Below are 20,357 nucleotides of genomic sequence, written 5' to 3'. Positions count from 1 at the left end.
TATATTTGTGTGTGTGTGTGTGTGTGTGTGTGTGTGTGTGTGTGTGTGTGTGTGTATCCCTTGAACGTGTCATTCTTGTCTTCACACATGCACCATTAACCAATTCACCAATATTTTACGGCCACTTCCGTCAGTGACACGTCGAGCACCCTGACATTCATATGATCTCGTTCATTTGTACCTCCGAAGGGAGCCACTTCGGTAAGTCGACATTCTGGCAATATTCACGCGCTTCCTGATCTGTCTTCTACTTTTCACAAATCTAAAATCTACCTCTCTTTGCGTATGTCTCCTTCACCCCGTTTTCTCTTACAAATAATTTCCATGATGCAGCTTCCTTCTAGACTTCAGCTCTCTCTCTCTCTCTCTCTCTCTCTCTCTCTCTCTCTCTCTCTCTCTCTCGCTGAACCTATAGAATATTCAGATTTTTTCTCAACAATTATTTGTTTTCGCTTACTCGTGGAGTAAGCCTAAAAACTACTTTGTTGTTGTGGGGTTGGGGGGAGGGGAGGTAAGGCTAAACAAGGTCTGAAAAGTGGGTTTCGCCCTGACTTAAAGATACGGGAATTTTTGGATAGGATATCTATGATTTATTTATTAGAATGAAAACGTAAAAAATAAACAATGTGCATGTTAAACACTACAGAATAATTATTTCTAATAATATATAGCGTATCTATTTTAATTTTCATTGGTGATATAATGCTCTACTTGACTATAGATTTTAGCAGGCACCCCCAAGTAAGCTGGAGGTTGGATCACACCTAGTTTCTTAGAACATGGTTTTTATACCTGTCATGACGCTACCAAAATAGCAAAATATTGACCAACTTAACAAAACCTGGTTTGAGGGGCCCTAAATAACTGATTTATCATTGTCACTATGACCCTCATAAGTTCATGAATGACTGGCATGGAAATAAGCTAATTGGTACACTTTACAACTGCTGTAAAATTAGATTGTTGAGCATAATGTATAAGCTAACAATATAACAAAATGATGGGCAAAATACAAAGTTGGTGTATAGGGAGCAAGCCTATTTCCCCAGGTCCTATGTTCCCAGGGTCCTATGTTCCCCCCTGGGGTGAAAGCTTCCCGGTTGCCTATGTTCCCAGGGTCCTATGTTCCCAGGGGCCTATGCTCCCCAGGGCCTCTGTTCCCTGGGGCCTATGTTCCTGGGGTCCTATGTTCTGGGGTCATATGCTCCCTGGGCCTATGCTACCCAGGGTGTATGTACCCCCGGGCCGTACGCTCCCGAAGGCCTGTGTTCTCAGGGGCCTATGTTCCCTAGGTCCTAAATTCCCCAGTGCCTATGCTCCTCAGGGCCTATGTTCCCAGGGTGTATGTACCCAGCGCCATATTCCCCGGAGCCTATTTTCCTGAGGTCCTATGTTTCTGGGGCCGTATGCTCCCTGGGGCGTATGTTCCCAGGGTCCTAGTCCCCAGGGCCTATGTCCCTGGGGCCTATGTTCCCTGGGGCCTACGCTCCCCAGGGCATATGTTTCCCCAGGTCGTATGTATCCCCAGGCCATATGCTCCCCAAGGGCTATGTTCCTGGGGTCCTATGTTCCCCGGGGCCTATGCTCCCCGGGGACCATGTTCCCCGGGGCCAATATTTCTAGGGTCCTATGTTCCCCAGGGCCTATGTACTCCAGGGCATATGCTTCCCAGGGTCAATGTTCCCCAAGGGCCTTATGTTCGGGGTCCTATGTGGCCTTGTTTTAGGGTTGTATAGGGGTCATGATACTTTCACCAAACCAATGGGCCTGCATGTGCACTATTTCATGTTCTACCGTAAGTATTCCTTAAGTAATTGCAGAAAAACAACTTTGCAGTGATGTAAAAATTGTGACATTCATTGAGTAATCTGTTGAAGAGAAATGTTTCAATGCAGTATCCAGGAAAATTTGGAACATATACTTGGAAGTCTTACAATAACGACTTTCAAAAAGTTTATTAGTGTCAGACTCTGTGACCTCTTGATCTCTTACAAGGTCACACTAATGGAAATCTCCAGAAAACTAAGTCCTATTACACCATCTTTCAAATGCTTATGCTAACAGGAATCTGCGGCTATTAATTCCAAAAATTATGGCCTACGTTATATGTAATTATCAATTTTCAGTTCATATACCCTTTACAATTAGAATCTAAAACAGGACACAGGACCAGGGGATCATAGGCCACGGGAAACATAGGACAGCTCCCAGTGCGAAAAGCAGACTCACAGGTCATATATGGCATGTCTGGTACAAAACAATAGACCAACAAGCGAGCTACTATGATTGGTTTGGAAGTAAGCCATAAGACAGCAATTATACTTTGTGCAGAAGCATATTTGCAGGAAACTCTATCTGGTGCCAAAGCAAGCTAACTGGCCACCAGTCATGACTGGAGGAAAATAGGACAATTGGTAGACCACTGTAATTGGCCGGTCAACTGGCCATAATCACCAGTGCTAGAGATGACTGACAGATGCCTTACGGGCTGCTCTATGAGCAAGAGTCCGTGCTGACATAAAGCCAGGTTATTAAAAAACAACAACAACAGTTGCTCAATCAGGCAGATTGGCAGACCATCAAGACTGTCTTGCGAGCAGCCAACCTGCTTACGATGCCTCGACCAGCATGACATCAGGATGAACAGCAGATCATCAAATAAAAAAAAGAAAAGAAACAGCCGCCAGTCATGAGTAGTTTGGGAACAAGCTGGTCATTAAGACTGGCGTGAAAGTAGCCTTCTGGCAGACCATCAGGAAAGGCATAATAGCAGTTAAACTGTGGCCGAAACAATGAAAATGACAATTGAACGACTGGTATAATGTTACAAATGGGATAAAAATAGCGATCCTTTATTTCTTGAGCAATCTTCGAGGTCTTGCAGACGTCTGAGAGTTGAATCCTCGCAATACATCAATTGGTTTCGTCAATTCATCACGTCTTGCAGCGCCAGGAAACAATTAAGTCACTCAATCAGTCGGGCACTCTTGAAAGGAGCTCTCACAAAAATGTTCCTCGGAAAGATTAAAGGGAAAATAGTTAAAGGTTCCACGTTTCTACCAAAAGAATTCGTTCGTTTTTTTTTTTTCTTCTCCTCTCAACTGTAATTGGTCTGTTTCTCGATCTGGCTTCTGGCAAAAAAAAAAAGGGGGGAAAAATGCTCATTATCCATTTCGACTTCTGTCAAAAACTTCGGGTTATTTTCTCGTTTTTCTTTCCAAAACCGTATCGTTTATTTTCTCTCTCTTTTCTGAAATAACAACCCCGTTTTTTGCTCTCTACTTCTAAAAGTAATTGCTCGCTTTGCCGTTTTTTTATATATATATTTTGTACTTATTTTAGCTTTCCGGAAGAAATCGCTCAGATTTTTATATATACGCAATCAAACTCCAAATCTGAACAACGTCCTTATTCTAAATCGAATTCTACATAAAACTCAGGGGTAAACAAAGCATTTTTCTGTACTAATGAAGGTAAAACTTTAACTTCACACAGATTCACTGCAGGATAAAAACACATTGTTGGTAGCGTTTGCATGTATCTGATACGGTCTGTGTATATTTATCTTGACTTGAAATTTGAGTGACGAATTTTTCCACACTTAAGTCAAGGGCAACTGCTGTTTTTAATTACAGCCAAGAGATATTGCCGTGATATTCTGGTCACAAACGTGTATTATAACTTTTATCATGTACTTATGCTTCTAAGTACTAAGAATCTGACTAAGTTTCCTGGCGACGATACTGCAATGCTCATTAACAATTTTATCAATTAAACGGTACAGTAATGTAATATATTCTGAATAATAACGAGAATTAAAGACCAAGAACCTTGGGCCCACCCCTCCCCCCAAAAAAAAAGAAAATAAACAAATATTTAGAAAGTCAGTTTCTGACATATACTCAAAAATTCCCCAAACATCAAACATCACCTCATCTCTCAGGACCTCTGCAAGAATGTAGCTGCCATTGTCGTCTTGTGCATCAGAGAAGTCCACTCCTAAGGTTCCTAGGACTGGGCCGTTCAATTAAAAAATGGCCCATATTCTAACTTGGTAATCATCACAATTAAAAAAGTTATACGTATCTTCGACAGGTTTGGTGTACCCATCAACTGCAGAGGGGTCTCCCATCAACTGGGTATGTTACCCACCCCCCCTCCTGCAAGTAAGTTCAGCGAGTTTTTGCTCTGTTAGTTTTTAGTTTTCTGTAAAAGAAAATTATTGAGATGGTGATTTGTCAGTCCGTCCTCACTTTTTCTGTCCGCCCTCAGACCTTAAAAACTACTGAAGCTAGAGGGCTGCAAATTGTTATGTTGAATATCCACCGTACAGTCATCAAACATACCAATTTGCAGCCCTCTATCCTCAGTAGGTTTTATTTCATCCAACATTAAAGTTTGCCAAATCATGCGTTTGGCAACGATGTAGGACAGGCCACCAACGGGAAATGGTTACACTTTCATGGGCCGCGGCTTAAACAGCATTATACCGAGACCCTCAAAAGATAGATCTATTTTTGGTGTCATTCATTATACGCTGTACAGAAAACTCTATTTCTTCGGCGCATTTTTTATTTGTTTATATCTGTGCTTCTTTTGTTTTCATTTTGTTGACAATAAAAATATGTTAATATAATGTTTCTAATCCTGTAGTTGCTCTACCGGCACTAATTTCCCATTCATCACTTTTCAGTCACGTATTATTTAAGCTTGCTTTCAAAAGTATACGATGGTTCACAAGTCTCACATTTCTATTATTAAGTTACCTGTGATGGGAGCTGGTCTGGATGATAACAAGCCATTCACGCTCATTAATATCGAAAAAATACACCGAAATGATTAATATTATTCTTTTTTGTATGATCATTATCTATTCGAAAGGTTGCGAGGAGCAATCTTCCATAAAACAACGCACATTATATTTTTTTCCAAGTTTTCATGAAATCGCAGCCACCTGTGAGGTTATTCAGCGTTGAAAGGTAAATTGCGAGTAAGAGTTCTGAAAGGTGTAACAGGAGGAAAACCTCTCTTAGCTGCCATATGAAACAATTGTTAGGAGAGGGTGGAAAGTAAGATGGAAGAAGGATAATATGAACGGAGGTCCAGTAAAAGGAATGAAAAAGTTGCCCCTGCCGAAGGGATGCTGCAAAGAACCTCAAGTAATGCCTACAGTGTACCCCGTGAGGTGCACTAACGGCACTACACCCCTACGGGGCATATTTATTATAAACCTCTGATGAATTTTCCCTTTCCATTAAACGTTTTAGTTTCTTTGCCTCTACTGCCGCCTTGCTCTGGAATTTTCTCCCTGCTTCCTTTTTTCCAGACTTATTATCTACCATTGTTCAAAAGGCTAAAGTCTACCGTTTTTGTCTTTCGCTCTTCACATTCCTATCTGGCCTGGGCTAGATAAAGACGTTCACAATTGAGCCCTGATCCCCTTTATCTGCCGAGAGCAACCAGATTCATGAACAGCACCACCAATATGCGGTCAATGAGCCTCGCTGTAGAACTCAGTTCCAGAGGTCATGTATTCGTGCAAATGGAACTTCAGAAGTTCATAGCGAAGGTGCAACACATTACTAGCATAATACAATTCTCCTTGTATTTTAATAGGTTTTTATCTATTTGTTAAATTGTTATCTTTTTTATAAATGAGGTCTCTTTTTTTTCTGTATTTCCCTGAACCTCGTCTTACTGTTTCCGAATGAACACCAGTTTCTTTGGAAGCTTGAATTTGAAGTCAGTGGCCCCCTGTGGGCTTTTTCCATATGAATAGGTTCCATCTTCTGAATAAATAATAATAATAATAATAATATACTTTGGAAGCATGAATTTCAAGTCAATGGCCACTTTGGTGGGCTTGTTCCACATGAATAGGTTTCATTTCTGAATAATAATAATAATAATAATAATAATAATAATAATAATAATAATAATAATAATAATAATAATAATACTTTATTAAAAGTAATGGCTACTTCAGCAGCGTTACACTTGTTGAGATTCTTCTCTATTTTCCGAATAGCGGCTTTTTCCGTGCTACTCAGACAGGCTAGTAGAGCGCCTATAGAGGTCATGATCAAATACAGAGTCAAAATTGGTGTATATAATTGAATTTTACAGATAAACTATATGATACCATAGTCATCAAAGTCATTAACGATATCTCTCTCTGTCTCTCTCTCTCTCTCTCTTGAAGCAAGAGAGCTTTCGTTTGGAGCTGCCAGACATCCTCGGGCTGGGAAGCTGAGGGTGGACTGATCTTGGAGTGGTGTCCGTCCTCCTATACGGTAACATAGAAAATCACAAACAAGGAAACCCCCTCCGGCCGATCATCAGCCAGACGCCCGCCCCTACGTACGCCTTGGCTAAACGTCTTAACTAAATTTTGACCCCCTACGTCCCGAGTCGGTACAGCCTGCAGTCGTCAGTAGATTATCGCCTTGCTGGACGTAGAGTCCCTGTTTACGAACGTGCCTGTCGACGAAACCATTGACATCATCCTTGAGCGTGTCTACAGGAGTCAGTCGGCGGCGCCCCTCAACATACCCGAAGCCTCGCTCCGTATGCTGCTAGAGATCTGCAATTCTGCACAAAGAAGGCCCCTTTCTCCACCCACCATGGCCAGATGTACCGCCAGAAGGACGGCGTAGCGATGGGCTCCCCACTGGGGGTACTCTTCACTAACTTTTACATGGGCACCGTGGAGGAAAGAGTCTTCGCCAGGATGCAGGATCCCCGCAGATATGGACGTTATATCGACGATATCATCTTTGTTCATGTCGACGCCGAGAATGAGGTAGAAGCTCTCCGTCAGGCATTTCAGCAGTGCAGCGTGCTGAATTACACAGTTGAATATAGCACCGATGATCGGCTCCCCTTCCTCGACGTACTTGTGAGTAAGGCGGAAGACGGCCTCCGTACTTCTGTTTACACAAAGAAGACCAACCTAGGACTTTGCCTCAACGGTGACAGCGAGTGCCCCGCCAGATTCAAAAGCACGACCGTCAGGGCCTTCGACAGGAGAGCCCTCTCCCACTGCTCGACCTGGCAGGACACTCATCAGGAACTCGACCGCCCCTCCCAAGTGCTCGTAAATAACGGGTATTCAAATAAATTAATAAGCAGAGAAGTCCGTACAGCCTTGGAGAAATGGTACGGTACTGAAAGCCCGCAACCCCGCCCCCCGGAAAATATCAAGCTGTATTACAAAGCCTTCATGAGTTCCCATTACCGTGAAGAAGAGGACTCCGTTAAGAAAATCATTTCTGAAAATGTATCCCCGACCGATGACACCAAGAATATCGACCTGATCACTTACTACCAGAATCGGAGGACGCGCGACCTTATTATGGAAAATAACCCCTCTCCGCAGGTACGAGACCCCCTGAAGCAGACACATGCACCGGCGCCTACGTTGGTATGACTACCATGTGCCTGTCGAAGAGACTCTCAGGCCACGCCCAAGAGGGGGCTATCAAGAATCACGCCCGTACCAGACATCAAGAGGCCATCTCCCGGGATGTCATCATCCAAAACACGAAGATCATCGGGAAGGCCCCAGATGCCCGTCGGTTACGCCTGCTGGAGGCGCTTCTTATCCAGCAAGTAAAACCAACACTAAATACGCCGCAGGAAGAATTTCTCCTCCCTACGAGTATGAGAAGACCTGCCACCAACAACGACACGACCGATCACGACAACTCCACGGAAGACAACGCCCCCGAACGAGGTACTCCTGCAGCCAACGAAAATCAAATTAGCCGTGACATCCTGCAGCGTAGTGAAACGCCCATCAACGTAAACACGCCGCTCAGGAGGTCTAGACAGCTGCAGGACCTACAGCATCGCAACCATCAATGCGGAGAAAGTGGCTTGAGACCCGGCTCAAGCACCAATGAAAACGAAGACCTACCGCCACCAGCCAATAGTAGATCAGCATGGGGCAGACCCCTTGCTGTCAACCCCAAATATAAAGGAGGACGGACACCACTCCAAGATTACGGGCCGAACAAGGGAAAGGCCCGTGCCAACAAGAAGTGTTGGCTTAATACAACAACAACAACAACTCCAAGATCAGTCCATCATCAGCTTCCCAGCCCGAGGATGTCTGGCAACTCCAGACGAAAGCTCGCTTTGCTTCAAGAGAGAGAGAGAGAGAGAGATATCGTTAATGACTTTGTTGACTATGGTATCATAGTTTATCTGTAAAATTCAAATATATACACCAATTCCGACTGTATTTGATCATGACCTACAGGCGGTCTACTAGCCTGTCTAAGTAGCACGGAAAAAGCCGCTATTCGGAAAATAAAGAAGAATCTCTACAAGTGTAACGCTGCTGAAGTAGCCATAACTTTTAATAAAGCATGCTTGAGAGAGGGTCTGCTTCCTAAGTACAATAATAATAATAATAATAGATATCTTATCCCGTTGCACCACCTGTGAATAACGCAGGTGCTTTAAAATACAAGTGTTTTATTGTTCACTTGTATAGCAGAATCTAAGGAAGGCTTAAGTTACTTCATTCATATTTTAATACACACAAAAAGCTTTTCATTACCGATTCACAAGAGGCTCTTTAAAGATCTTTCTTCTTTTCAGAATACGGAGTCTGAAGATGGATGCGTTTGTTGTACGCAACAATAACTCCTCCCCCCCCCTCCCTCCCCCCATCCATGGGTATTGACTGGCAGCTGACAAAAGTCTGATCTCGTGTGGATTCAGGCTGACGACAAAACTCTTGATGCATTGATTTTCGATCAGTTTGCCAAGAAGATGCGATACTGACGTTTAGTACTCTGCTTTCTTCGATGAAATTTAGTAAGGAACTCTAAAGAACGGTCTCCTAGCAATTTAAATAATAATAATAATAATAATAATAATAATAATAATAATAATAATAATAATAAATTTGGCGCCTTGGCAGAGTGGGTTAGGTCGTCAATGGACTGGTTAAGCAACATTGGGGCTGGTCAGTCGTTGGATGGGTAACCGCTCTCCTCGGCGTTGATTCCTTGGGAAAGGATCTTTACCATAATTTCCTCAGTCTACTCAGCTGTAAATGAGTACCTATTCCTGATGGGGTAGGGTCCAGCTATGGGCTAAATAGCAAAACTCAGCAATGATGGGAAGAAATGAAGGATTAAACGACAACGACGTAAATGGAATCTCTGGCAACAGCAGCCAGGTATTCAATCCAACTGAAGGGGAAGACGGTCAGGTACTTGGAGGTCGTCATCCAGCAACTGACCACCACAATGACAGTAACCAACAACCAGAGACTGGAACTACAGAACCAAACCAGAGGAGAAATAGACAAGAGAAGAAAATATCAGGCAAAGATCCTCTGGGACTATGGTATAAGAACAGATAGGGTGATAAGTGCAAACAGAAGAAAGTATCACTCATTGAAGCCGCAATACCATGGGCCACCAGAGTTGAAGAGAAAGAAAGAGAAAAAATGGATAAGTATCAAGACCTGCAATGACCCTGGAACTGATAGGCCACGAAAATCAGCAGTTAATCTACTAACCCACCTTAGTAGATTAACTGCCTTCATTGCATATACTAACGTTCGAACCTTTTGATTAAAACATGATGTGTATGAGAAATTAGGAAATAAAAGACACTTCTGAATCTACTTTGGAGACAAATTTCCTCCACTTCCATAAGGCAAAAACAACAGTTGAGACAGGATGGATTCTACTTAAAATCGATCAATGGAGCAACGTTTTCAAAAAAGCATGCACAATTAAACGAGATTTCCTACCAAAATAATTACAAGTATGTCAGGTAGAACAACTCGAATGATTCACGAAATACCGAGAGCATAAAACTGAAAATAACATTTCCTACTTAGAAGAAAACTACGGCTTCGTGTTAAAATATATGAAAACATTCTTCCACATTCTTCCTATAACCTCAAAAATGGTAATTTATCTCAATTATTAATACACACAACACACACACACACACACACACACACACACACACACACACACACACACACATATATATATATATATATATATATATATATATATATATATATATATATATATATATAGTATATATATATATATATTCGCAAGGAAGCAAGGGGACCTCTTCTGGTAATTTAACAAAGCTTTATTGAGCGACTTTTCGAGGTCCAGCCCATCATCACGGCTGTAAAGTGGATTTATACACATAAAACATATTAAAAAGCCTCATCCTAATACCAACATAAATTTAAAATTCACAGAAAACCTACTACAATGCTAAGAAAATTACCATCCCAAGTGAAGAGAAGAAGGCGAGTGACTTGAGGAAGCAGGAAATGCTCCAATTAAATATGGTTATGCCATGTAAAGAGGGGTAGCTTTGTTAAATTACCAGAAGACGTTTCCCTTGTTTCTTTGCGAATATACTCTAAAGATTGCTGTTTTCCTGTGATAGATATATCTAATATATATATAGATATATATATATATATATATATATATATATATATATATATATATATATATATATAGACTGGTAAAAATGTTCAGTAACAACAGAATTCCATCTAATAAAAGGAGCCCATAAAAACACCAAATGTAGAGAGAAAGTACTATAATTTCAGAGACTGCTGTCTCCTCTCTTCAGGTATATGAATGAGAAAAGTTTACAGAAAAGGTGGTATTTATACCAAGAGATCCGTCCACAAGTAAGCCAATTTAGGTCACCCCCGCTGATAATCTTCCTTTAATCTTCTTAAGCGTTGGTTGAATGAAAACTTGGTCGACGACATCCGAAATCCACGCCCCTTTTGAGATGTTCATTACCTGCTTCTCTTTTATTAAAGAAGGCCGATTCCATCATTTGACTCTGTACCGGCAGTTGCTGCTATAAATTACACGCGACAAATTCCAGTTTATTCTATGGTTATGTTCATTTATATGGTTGAAAATAGCTGAGTTCTGTTGTCCATACCTAACTGACCGTTTGTGTTGTATTAATCTCTGGGGAAGTGATTTACCTGTAAATCCGATGTAAGATTGGTCACAGTCTTGGCAAGGGATCTCATAGACCCCAGAGTCCTTGGGAGATGTCTTTTGTGGGACGTTAATCAGGGATTTGGCTAAGGTGTTGGTAGGTAAATGCAAAAGGGTTGGATTTACCAAGGGTGTGGGTTATTCTCTTAATCGTCTCCAGGTGAGGAATTTTTATTTTATTGTTGGGTGTGTCTCTGGTCTTGTCTTTAGGGGGTCGGTAGAAAATTATGTTTGCTTTTTGAATTGCTTTCTCAATTATATGGTCAGGATACTTTAAAGACGAAAGTTGTTTGCGAATTAGTTCAAATTCTTTTTCCAGGAAATCTGGGGAACAAATTCGTAAGGCTCTTAAGAATAGGTTGCTAGCTACACCTACTTGATAGTAATGTCGTGATAGCTAAAGTAGTGAATATATGACAGTGAGAACGTTGGTTTTCTGTATATGGTAAATTTGTATTCTGTCGTGTCTCTGATTATTAAAACATCAAGAAAAGGAATTTTGTTGGTCTGTTTTCATTCAACCAACGCTTAAGAAGATTAAAGGAAGATTATCAGCGGGGGTGACCTAAATTGGCTTACTTGTGGGACGGATCTCTTGGTATAAATACCACCTTTTCTGTAAACTTTTCTCATTCATATACCTGAAGAGAGAGACAGCAGTCTCTGAAATATAGTACTTTTCTCTCTACATTTTGGTGTTTTTTATGGGCTCCTTTTATTAGATATATATATATATATATATATATATATATGTATATATATATATATATATATATATATATATATATATATATATATATATACATAAGTCTCACAACTACTTCATTACGCCTAGACTGTTGCTGATATTCGCTTATCTTGAAAAAGTCACACGTCAAGACGGGTTGCATCAGCAGTGGGCTACATCGACCTGTTTCAAATATTGCACCATCCATTTCCTATTCATTTTAACCATCTTTGTAAAACAAATCTATCATACACATCTCTAAACTTTCCTAATGCCAAGACTTCTACACTTCGTGCCATTCAGCGAACCTGTCCTTTGCATCTCATTCTTACCACATGCGCAAACCACCAAGAGGTGACCTCATTTGTTACATTCTATTCAAACTTGCTCATTATATAAACACAATTCATTCCCGTTAAAAACTAGAAAGCCTTGTACCTTAGGGTGGTATATCCACAGCGGGGTCTCGTTGGACATACAAAGTTCTCCCCCGAACACGAAGAGCTTGTCCCCAGCCGCCATCATGGTGTGCTGTTGCAAAGATGGCGGTCGACATCCGGTGTCATCCCGGACTTCCCGCCACGTTCTGGTCACTGGAAATGTAAATAAGGATTTCATGAGGTTTTACCGGGATAATCAGATTTGTAGTCACAGGTATTAAGTTACGTTTTCTGACCCAAAATAGTAATCATACTACATGGGAATATCCTGAAACATGAAATTTCGAAATGCTGATCATGTACTCATACCAAACGGAAGCATCCTAATCCTGAATATAAATATCGGATGGAGGCACTAAAAATTGCTCTAAAAAAGCAGAGAAAGCGCTCGAAGACAGTAAACTTTCAAGAGGCAGAACTATCAATCCCAAAGAGAAAATGATTACATTTGGTTACCGATTTCTACGATAATCCACTCAAAAAGGTTTGTCCCTCATGGAGATTTTCCTTGCGTAACCCTCCTGACAAACAAACAAACAAAAAACTTGACGCAGATTTTCCTCGGGTAACCCTCCTGACAAACAAAACAAAAAACTTGACAGAGACTTTCCTCGCGTAACCCTCCTAACAAACAAACAAAAAAACATAACGGAGACTTTCCTTGCGTAACCCTCCTGACAAACAAACAAAAAACTTAACAGAGATTTTCCTTGTGTAACCCTCCTGACAAACAAACAAAAAACTTAACAGAGATTTTCCTTGCGTAACCCTCCTGACAAACAAACAAAAAACTTAACAGAGATTTTCCTTGCGTAACCCTCCTGACAAACAAACAAAAAACTTAACAGAGATTTTCCTTGCGTAACCCTCCTGACAAACAAACAAAAAACTTAACGGAGATTGTCCTTGCGTAACCCTCCTGACAAACAAACAAAAATCTAAACGGAGATTTTCCTTGAGTAAACCTCCTGACAAACAAACAAAAAACTAAACGGAGATTTTCCTTGCGTAACCCTCCTGACAAACAAACAAAAAACTTAACGGAGATTTTCCTTGCGTAACCCTCCTGACAAACAAACAAAAAACTTAACGGAGATTTTCCTTGTGTAACCTCCTGACAAACAAACAAACGGAACTGATAACACAACTTCCATGGCGGAAATAAATGTGGAAATACAACCATGTCTAGCGAGTTTTTTCGAAGGTGCCCGAAAGGCAAATATCATAACAATATAGAGATAAATAAAAAAAAATCACAAAAGAGAATCAATACTCAGATATTTTTTTTAATTACACCATGTCAAGGCTACAGCAACAAAGAGGTCAGTTACTCCAACACATTTAGCGAATAGCTGAGACTTAGGAATAAAATCCCCCTTTTTTGGATACTTCTGCAAATAATGGGCTACTACTCTTATTAGTATTATTATTATTAATTATTGATCATTATGTGTACTCATCCATAGGATAAAACCAAAACCGTGCCATTACTTGGCACCGTCAATCCGCATTTTCTGTCAGATAAACGTCCATAAATACAGGGAAAACAATAAATCATATATATATAATATATATTATATATATATACACTATATATATATATATATATATATATATATATATATATGCATACACGACACAATTATATAAATGCATGCACGCACACACATTTATGGAGTAATGCATATATATATATATATATAGTAACTATATTAATAAATTATATATATATAATATATATATATAATATATAATATATATTAATATATATATAGGTATATATCATATATATATATATATATATATATATATATATATATATATATATATATATAGATGAACAATTGATTCAAAAATCAGATAATCACAGGAGAGAGGCGTGTCTGTATTGCGTCATTATTAACAATTAAAAACAGACCTGAAAAGCAATTAATTGATTCAACTGAGGGAAATCAAAAACACGTCACCTGTGAAGTTTTGGCATTGTTTTTGACATTTGGTGTTATTTAGGGGAGAGAGCCAGACAGAGACTGGTGAGTTACATAACTTTATGATGCCATCATTCATTTTTAGAGAGAGAGAGAGAGAGAGAGAGAGAGAGAGAGAGAGAGAGAGAGAGAGAGAGAGAAATCAATGCAGTTTTTGCAGCATATAATTTTACGAGTCATTCAGACTAGAGGGAGAGAGAGATATTATATGCCATGTAAAATAACCTGTTGTCACCAGAGAGAGAGAGAGAGAGAGAGAGAGAGAGAGAGAGAGAGAGAAGAGAGAGAGAGATATTAATGGACTTTTTGCAGCATATAATTTTATGAGTCATTGGGACAAGAGGGAGAGAGATATAGTATACGCCATGCAATATAACCTGATGTCAACCAGAGAGAGAGAGAGAGAGAGAGAGAGAGAGAGAGAGAGATTAATGGACTTTTTGCAGCATATAATTTTATGAGTCATTCAGACAAGAGAGGGAGAGAAATAAAGTCTATGTCATGTAATATAGCCTGATGTCAACCAGGAGGAAGAGAGAGAGAGAGAGAAACTTACCCAGATCGTACACCCAGAAGTCCTTCAGCGGAAGGTTGCCATGTCGTCCCCCGAGTAAGTAAACGTTCGGTTGGTCCACACAGACTGCATGCTTATGCCGTGCCCCTGGCATCTCTCCTCCTCCCCCTCCCCCGATGCCCCCGACAACCGACGACCACATGGCGACGCCCTAGAAGGAGGAAAAAAAAAAAGAGAAAATTGTTTAGAGTAAAAAATGATCGAAAAATTTGCAAAAACAACGTAGCTGGCAACTATGGCCGCCTGAAGGGAGTCACATTATGAAATACACTGAAGTGAATGGTTTTATCTTAATTGTATAAAATCCAAGAGTCACAAAAACAAAGGACACAGCATAAAAACATTTCAATTGACTAATGCATTTAGTAATTAACATACATATTTCTTTATCTATTTATATATTTTTTTAAACAAGTTACTAAACAAGGTGGTGGCAAGTTAGTTTTAAGAAGCCGGCCTGTGCAAGTACGTCTAGTCAAGGTCACACATTGCGAATGGTGATTATTGAGTAAATAAATTGAGTAATATCTTTCTTAAGGAATCAAATGCACTGCATGCAAACACACAACTCTACTGGAAACATCGCATTTTTTTTCACTAACCTAACAATTCGAATGACACAAGAAATGAGACTTCTTTCTTACCTTGTCACAGACCCAAACACATCAGAGCTACAACTGAAACCCCGACCCACATTAGCCCTATATCAATAATATACATTATGTTAAAACCACCGCAGTTGTGACCACTGTCACACAGTTGTAAGCGACAATGTTATTAATAAGAAAATATTTCTACTATTACTATTGTAACCTAAACCAAAGCCACTGCAGTTTATTACTGATAAGCATTGTTCATTGTTACGATTAGTATTATACTATTATGAGAAAAACTAATTTGCTCCTTTTGTCCTACACGAATGTACATACATATCTACATACATACATACATACATACACACACACACACACACACACACACACACACACCACAGTGATTACAAAATATGCTTAGTGCAGGAACGCTCAACGAGTTCGGTCATAACAGCGGAACAATCTCTGTCATTAGTGCGGCTGTAACATTAATATAAGTAAAATAGGAACTATTATCGAAGTATAATTTGCACACGACTTTGCATTACAAACACACACACACAAACTTATATACTTATTTTAATGTTATATCCGCCCTAATGGCAGAGATTGTTCCACTGTTATGACCGAAGTCTTTGAGCGCTCCTGCACTTTGCATATTTTGTAATCGCTGAAGCTACTCTCTCTCACATGACAAGAGTGAGAGACCACCAAACTAACCTCTCACGAAGCAAAATACAAAAAATTCCAATTGACATGGCAAACTGCCACCCCTCGTCCCCAACACAATGGCATACTGCTAATGGATCCTGCGCAAAGGAGTTCAAACAATCATTTACAAACAGATGGACTTTGGCACCGTATAATGAAGCCTTGCCATATACGACTGCAGTGAATACTAAGACATTTGCACAATAATCTCCAAGTTTGCTGTTAGAAGACAGTATACGATAATACCTCCATTGGTTATCTTGAGCGTTTGTTCGTCATTAATAACCAAATTTAGAATAAACAGTGAGTGAGAGGGTGGAGGGGTTGCACCCGTCTATATGTAGGGGGGAGGAAGAAAGAGTGTTAGACCGGAGAAGAAATAAGAGTGGGAAATCCCATTTGCTAAATGGCATACTATACGCGAATCCGATTCGTTGGTATACAGTAATACGAAAAGTCAGATAAGAACTGAAAACAGAAAAATATGTAAACGAATTAGAAAGTTTCTGGTCAAGTAATATTCAACATTAAAAAACGCGTGTTTGTCAAAAATAAACGAATGCATAAACATAAATTCGGCTCGTTAGTGCGAGGCAATAGCAGACGAAAATAATCCGAGTAAGAATATAGACCTGAATATGATAGTTTATGAAAGTTTATTGGCGCGACAATTTGAAAATGAAAAAGCTCGCTCGTCAAACATAAAGGAATGCATTTATGAATAAATAAACGGCAAACAACGAGGGTGCAGAATCTGGGAAGAGAGAGAGAGAGAGAGAGAGAGAGAGGCGCTGGAATGAAGACACCTTAATATTCAGGATGTAAGAGGCCTTATGCAAGATAGAGGCGTGGAGATCAGTATGAAAGGGGGAGGAGGTATGAGAAGGGGAGAGTGAGGTACGGGAGGGTAAGGAAGGGGGGGGGGGGGGGGGGATGGGGGGGGGGGGGGGGGGGGGGGGGGGGGGGGGGGGGGGGGGGGGGGGGGGGGGGGGGGGGGGGGGGGGCCGTGATCGACGTGTTGCTGATCAGCTTTCAGGTTGGTGAGATTTTTTTTTTTTTTTTTTTTGATTTTTTTTTTTTTTTTTTTTTTGTTTTTTTTGGGGGGGGGCGGTTGTTCATTCTTGATTCAATACTTGAAGAATCAAAGGCATCTGTTAACTATCACCACGCTTTATTGCATGGGATTATGTGTATGTAAATAATATATAAATACTTACATTGTAATATATATATATATACTATATATATATATATATATATATATATATATATATATATAACTAGAATGTGTCTTAACAGAGTATCAATATCCTTCAAACCTCTCTCTGATATGCTTCCCAGTCTGATAACCTCACATCCATAAGGCTCTCTCTCTCTCTCTCTCTCTCTCTCTCTCTCTCAGTGTGTCTGAGTAAATTCATAAATAACTAATCACATTCCCGGTCTTAACCCCAATCTACCAGCAGCAATGTAAACAACTGGAGTGCACTCCATGAAGGCGCGTCCCTCTGCCAGAGCGGAGCACCTCTTGCCTGATATATAATGCATCGCCCAACAGCGTTTTTTGCGTTTGGATGCCCTGATATTTAACAACATAAATCATCTGCTGCTTTATTTTGAAACGCACAGGTCGAAGGGAAGGGAATGCGAGGGAAAATGAGGCCTCCTACTCATTCCCGTATCCAGCCAGGGTTCGATAGAAGAGAAGATAATCTAGAAGAAGAAAAAAATCTAAGGAAAATAATAGAGCTTAACCCTAAAGGAACAATAGACCGAGTCTCTCTTGAAAGACGGAAGGTCTTGGAACAGCGAGGTGGTGAGATTTCAGCCTGAGTGGGGATTATTCTTGTTGCTGTAGTGTACCCATACAGCAAAAGGACAGCAATATGACAGAGAGAGAGAGAGAGAGAGAGAGAGAGAGAGAGAGAGAGAGAGAGAGAGAGAGAGAGGTGCGGAGAGTCTAAACGTGAAGTTTATTACCCTTAGACTATCGTTCCGACGGTATGGTTGGCCTAAGGCAGCTTCATTCTGTGTACTTTCCGGGACTGAATTACCCCGGGACTCTCTTGCTGACCGTATGGTTGTTGTTGTTGTTGTTTGTTGTTGTTCACGGGTTTGGAGCTGGGAGAAAGGTAGCTTCGCCCTGCATACTTATAAGGGGCAGTGGTGAAAACAAACTGGCCCTCGGCTGGATTTCCGAGGCAAGCTATCATCCCAAGACTGCAAACGTTGCAACAGAAATTCTACGTTGATGGTAGGTAGCAGAGGAGGTTACGCGTGGAAAATGTAAATAAATATGATGGATGAACCTCGGTTCCGTATCGTAAGTATATTATTATTATTAGTATTAGTATTATTATTATTATTATCATTATTATTATTATTATTAATGTAACTTCCAAAGTTCAAGAGAGGGTGCAATACGTTTTTATGTATTTGTTAGCTTATTTTTTCTTCTTTTTTAATAAGTGGGGTCTCTTCTTCCTGTATTCCCTTTACCTCGTCTTATTTCTTCCTAATGGACACCACATTCTTTGGAACCTCGAATTTCAAGTCAGTGGTCCCTGTGAGCTTCTTCCATATGCATAGGTTTCATCTTTTGAATGATGATGATGATGATAATAATTAATAATAATAATAATAATAATAATAATAATAATAATAATAATAATAATAATTCAGTGGCAAAAGCCCTCCACTGGAGCCTGTGCAAGAAACACCAGCTACCTTCCAGTAATAAGTGGTAAGAGCACCAACCTGAAGGAGTGATAGAAAACGATCAGGCAAAGATCCTCTGGGACTATGGTATCAAAACAGATAGGGTGATACGTGCAAATAGACCAGGCGTGACTATGATTGACAAAGTCAAGAAGAAAGTATCACTCATTGATGTCGCAATACCATGGGACACCAGAGTTGAAAGAACGAAACGAAAGGGAAAATTTTCGGATTAAGTATCCAAAGACCTGAAAAATAGAAACAAACAAGAAGGATATGGGATATGCCAATGGAAATTGTACCCATAATCATAGGAACACTAGGCACGATCCCAAGATCCCTGAAAAGGAATCTGGAAAAACTAGAGGCTGAAGTAGCTCCAGGACTCATGCAGAAGGGTGTGCTCCTGGAAATAGCGCACATAGTAAGAAAAGTGATGGACTCCTAAGGAGGCAAGATGCAACCCGGATCCCCACACTATGAATACCACCCAGTCGAATTGGAGGACTGTGATAGAAAAAAAAAAATAATCATTACTGAAGAATCCCCTTGTCAAATTCACGAGATACGTGTATTTTCAGTATTAAACCACAAAAGATTCTCTGCTCCACTGTCTCTATCATTGGGATACGCTTGCTTCTGTAAGCATTGCATCAAATATATGGGAAATATATGGGATTCGAACAAACGCCTGTTACAATGAGATGGTCGAAATCCGCAGTGTCACAGTGCTTATAAAAGACCTTATTATCAATTATTATTATTATTATTACCCTTATTATTATTAACATTTTTATTATTATTAAACTCAGCAAGTATCTAAGGGTGCGAAAATGTCAAGAAAAGGGATGGCAAAACTAAAATAAAATAAAATAAAATAAAAGATGAATTAGAAAAGACGACATGCAAGTTACATATAAATATTAAAAGTTACTGATTCAAAACAGATGCTCATGATAAGCAATAAGTAAATAGTAATATATATATATATATATATATATATATATATATATATATATATATATATATATATATATTGTGTGTATGTGTTTGAAGAAATTCTACAAACGTCGACGTGCAACACGTCCATGCAAAGTTCCACCATTTCCCCGAAAAACATTTAGGAATTGATATTTGGTTTCGGGATGATCCCTATAAAAATTTCATGGGTTTCTGAACTCTTAAAACCGATAGCAAATAACGAATAATGAACAATTTCAAGCTGCTGCTGGCGGAAGGTCATGATACAGAACCAAGCCCGACGTCTGAGCGGTTGGTTGGTTTTTTGGTTGACTGATTTAGATTACAGAGCGTTATGCCAACACGGGCTCTTGCTCCAAAGCGGACCCCGGTAAGGTATTAAAGTAATGAAGAGGTCTGGTGTGGACGTCTGAATTTATTCCAACCTAATCGAAATAAATGTTTGAGCTAGAAAATTGTTATCCGAGGTCAGATTTTTTGGGGAAAATGATCTTAGAGATTAGCCCTTTGTCCTTGAATACCATTTGCAAAACAACTTTGTGAAGATCGGTGTCGTACTTTTTTTAGTTTCCTGTAAAAAAAAAAAAAAAAAAAAAACTAT

The 20,357-nt window shown here is 39.8% G+C and overlaps 1 protein-coding gene across 1 annotated transcript in view; it reads right to left on the bottom strand.

Annotated features, from left to right (window-relative positions):
- LOC135210884 (uncharacterized) overlaps positions 1–20,357 on the bottom strand; it is a 137,347-nt gene that overhangs the window by 25,327 nt on the left and 91,663 nt on the right. Inside the window, exons 3-4 of the mRNA XM_064243813.1 lie at positions 14,736–14,904; positions 12,190–12,344 (exon numbers count right to left, since the gene is read on the bottom strand). Of these exons, the coding sequence (XP_064099883.1) occupies positions 12,190–12,344; positions 14,736–14,904 (324 nt within the window). The remainder of the gene's footprint in view (positions 1–12,189; positions 12,345–14,735; positions 14,905–20,357) is intronic.

Source organism: Macrobrachium nipponense, chromosome 4 (assembly GCF_015104395.2).
Source record: "Macrobrachium nipponense isolate FS-2020 chromosome 4, ASM1510439v2, whole genome shotgun sequence".
Taxonomy (NCBI): Eukaryota; Metazoa; Arthropoda; class Malacostraca; order Decapoda; family Palaemonidae; genus Macrobrachium; species Macrobrachium nipponense.
This window is presented reverse-complemented; position numbering and strand designations above follow the sequence as displayed.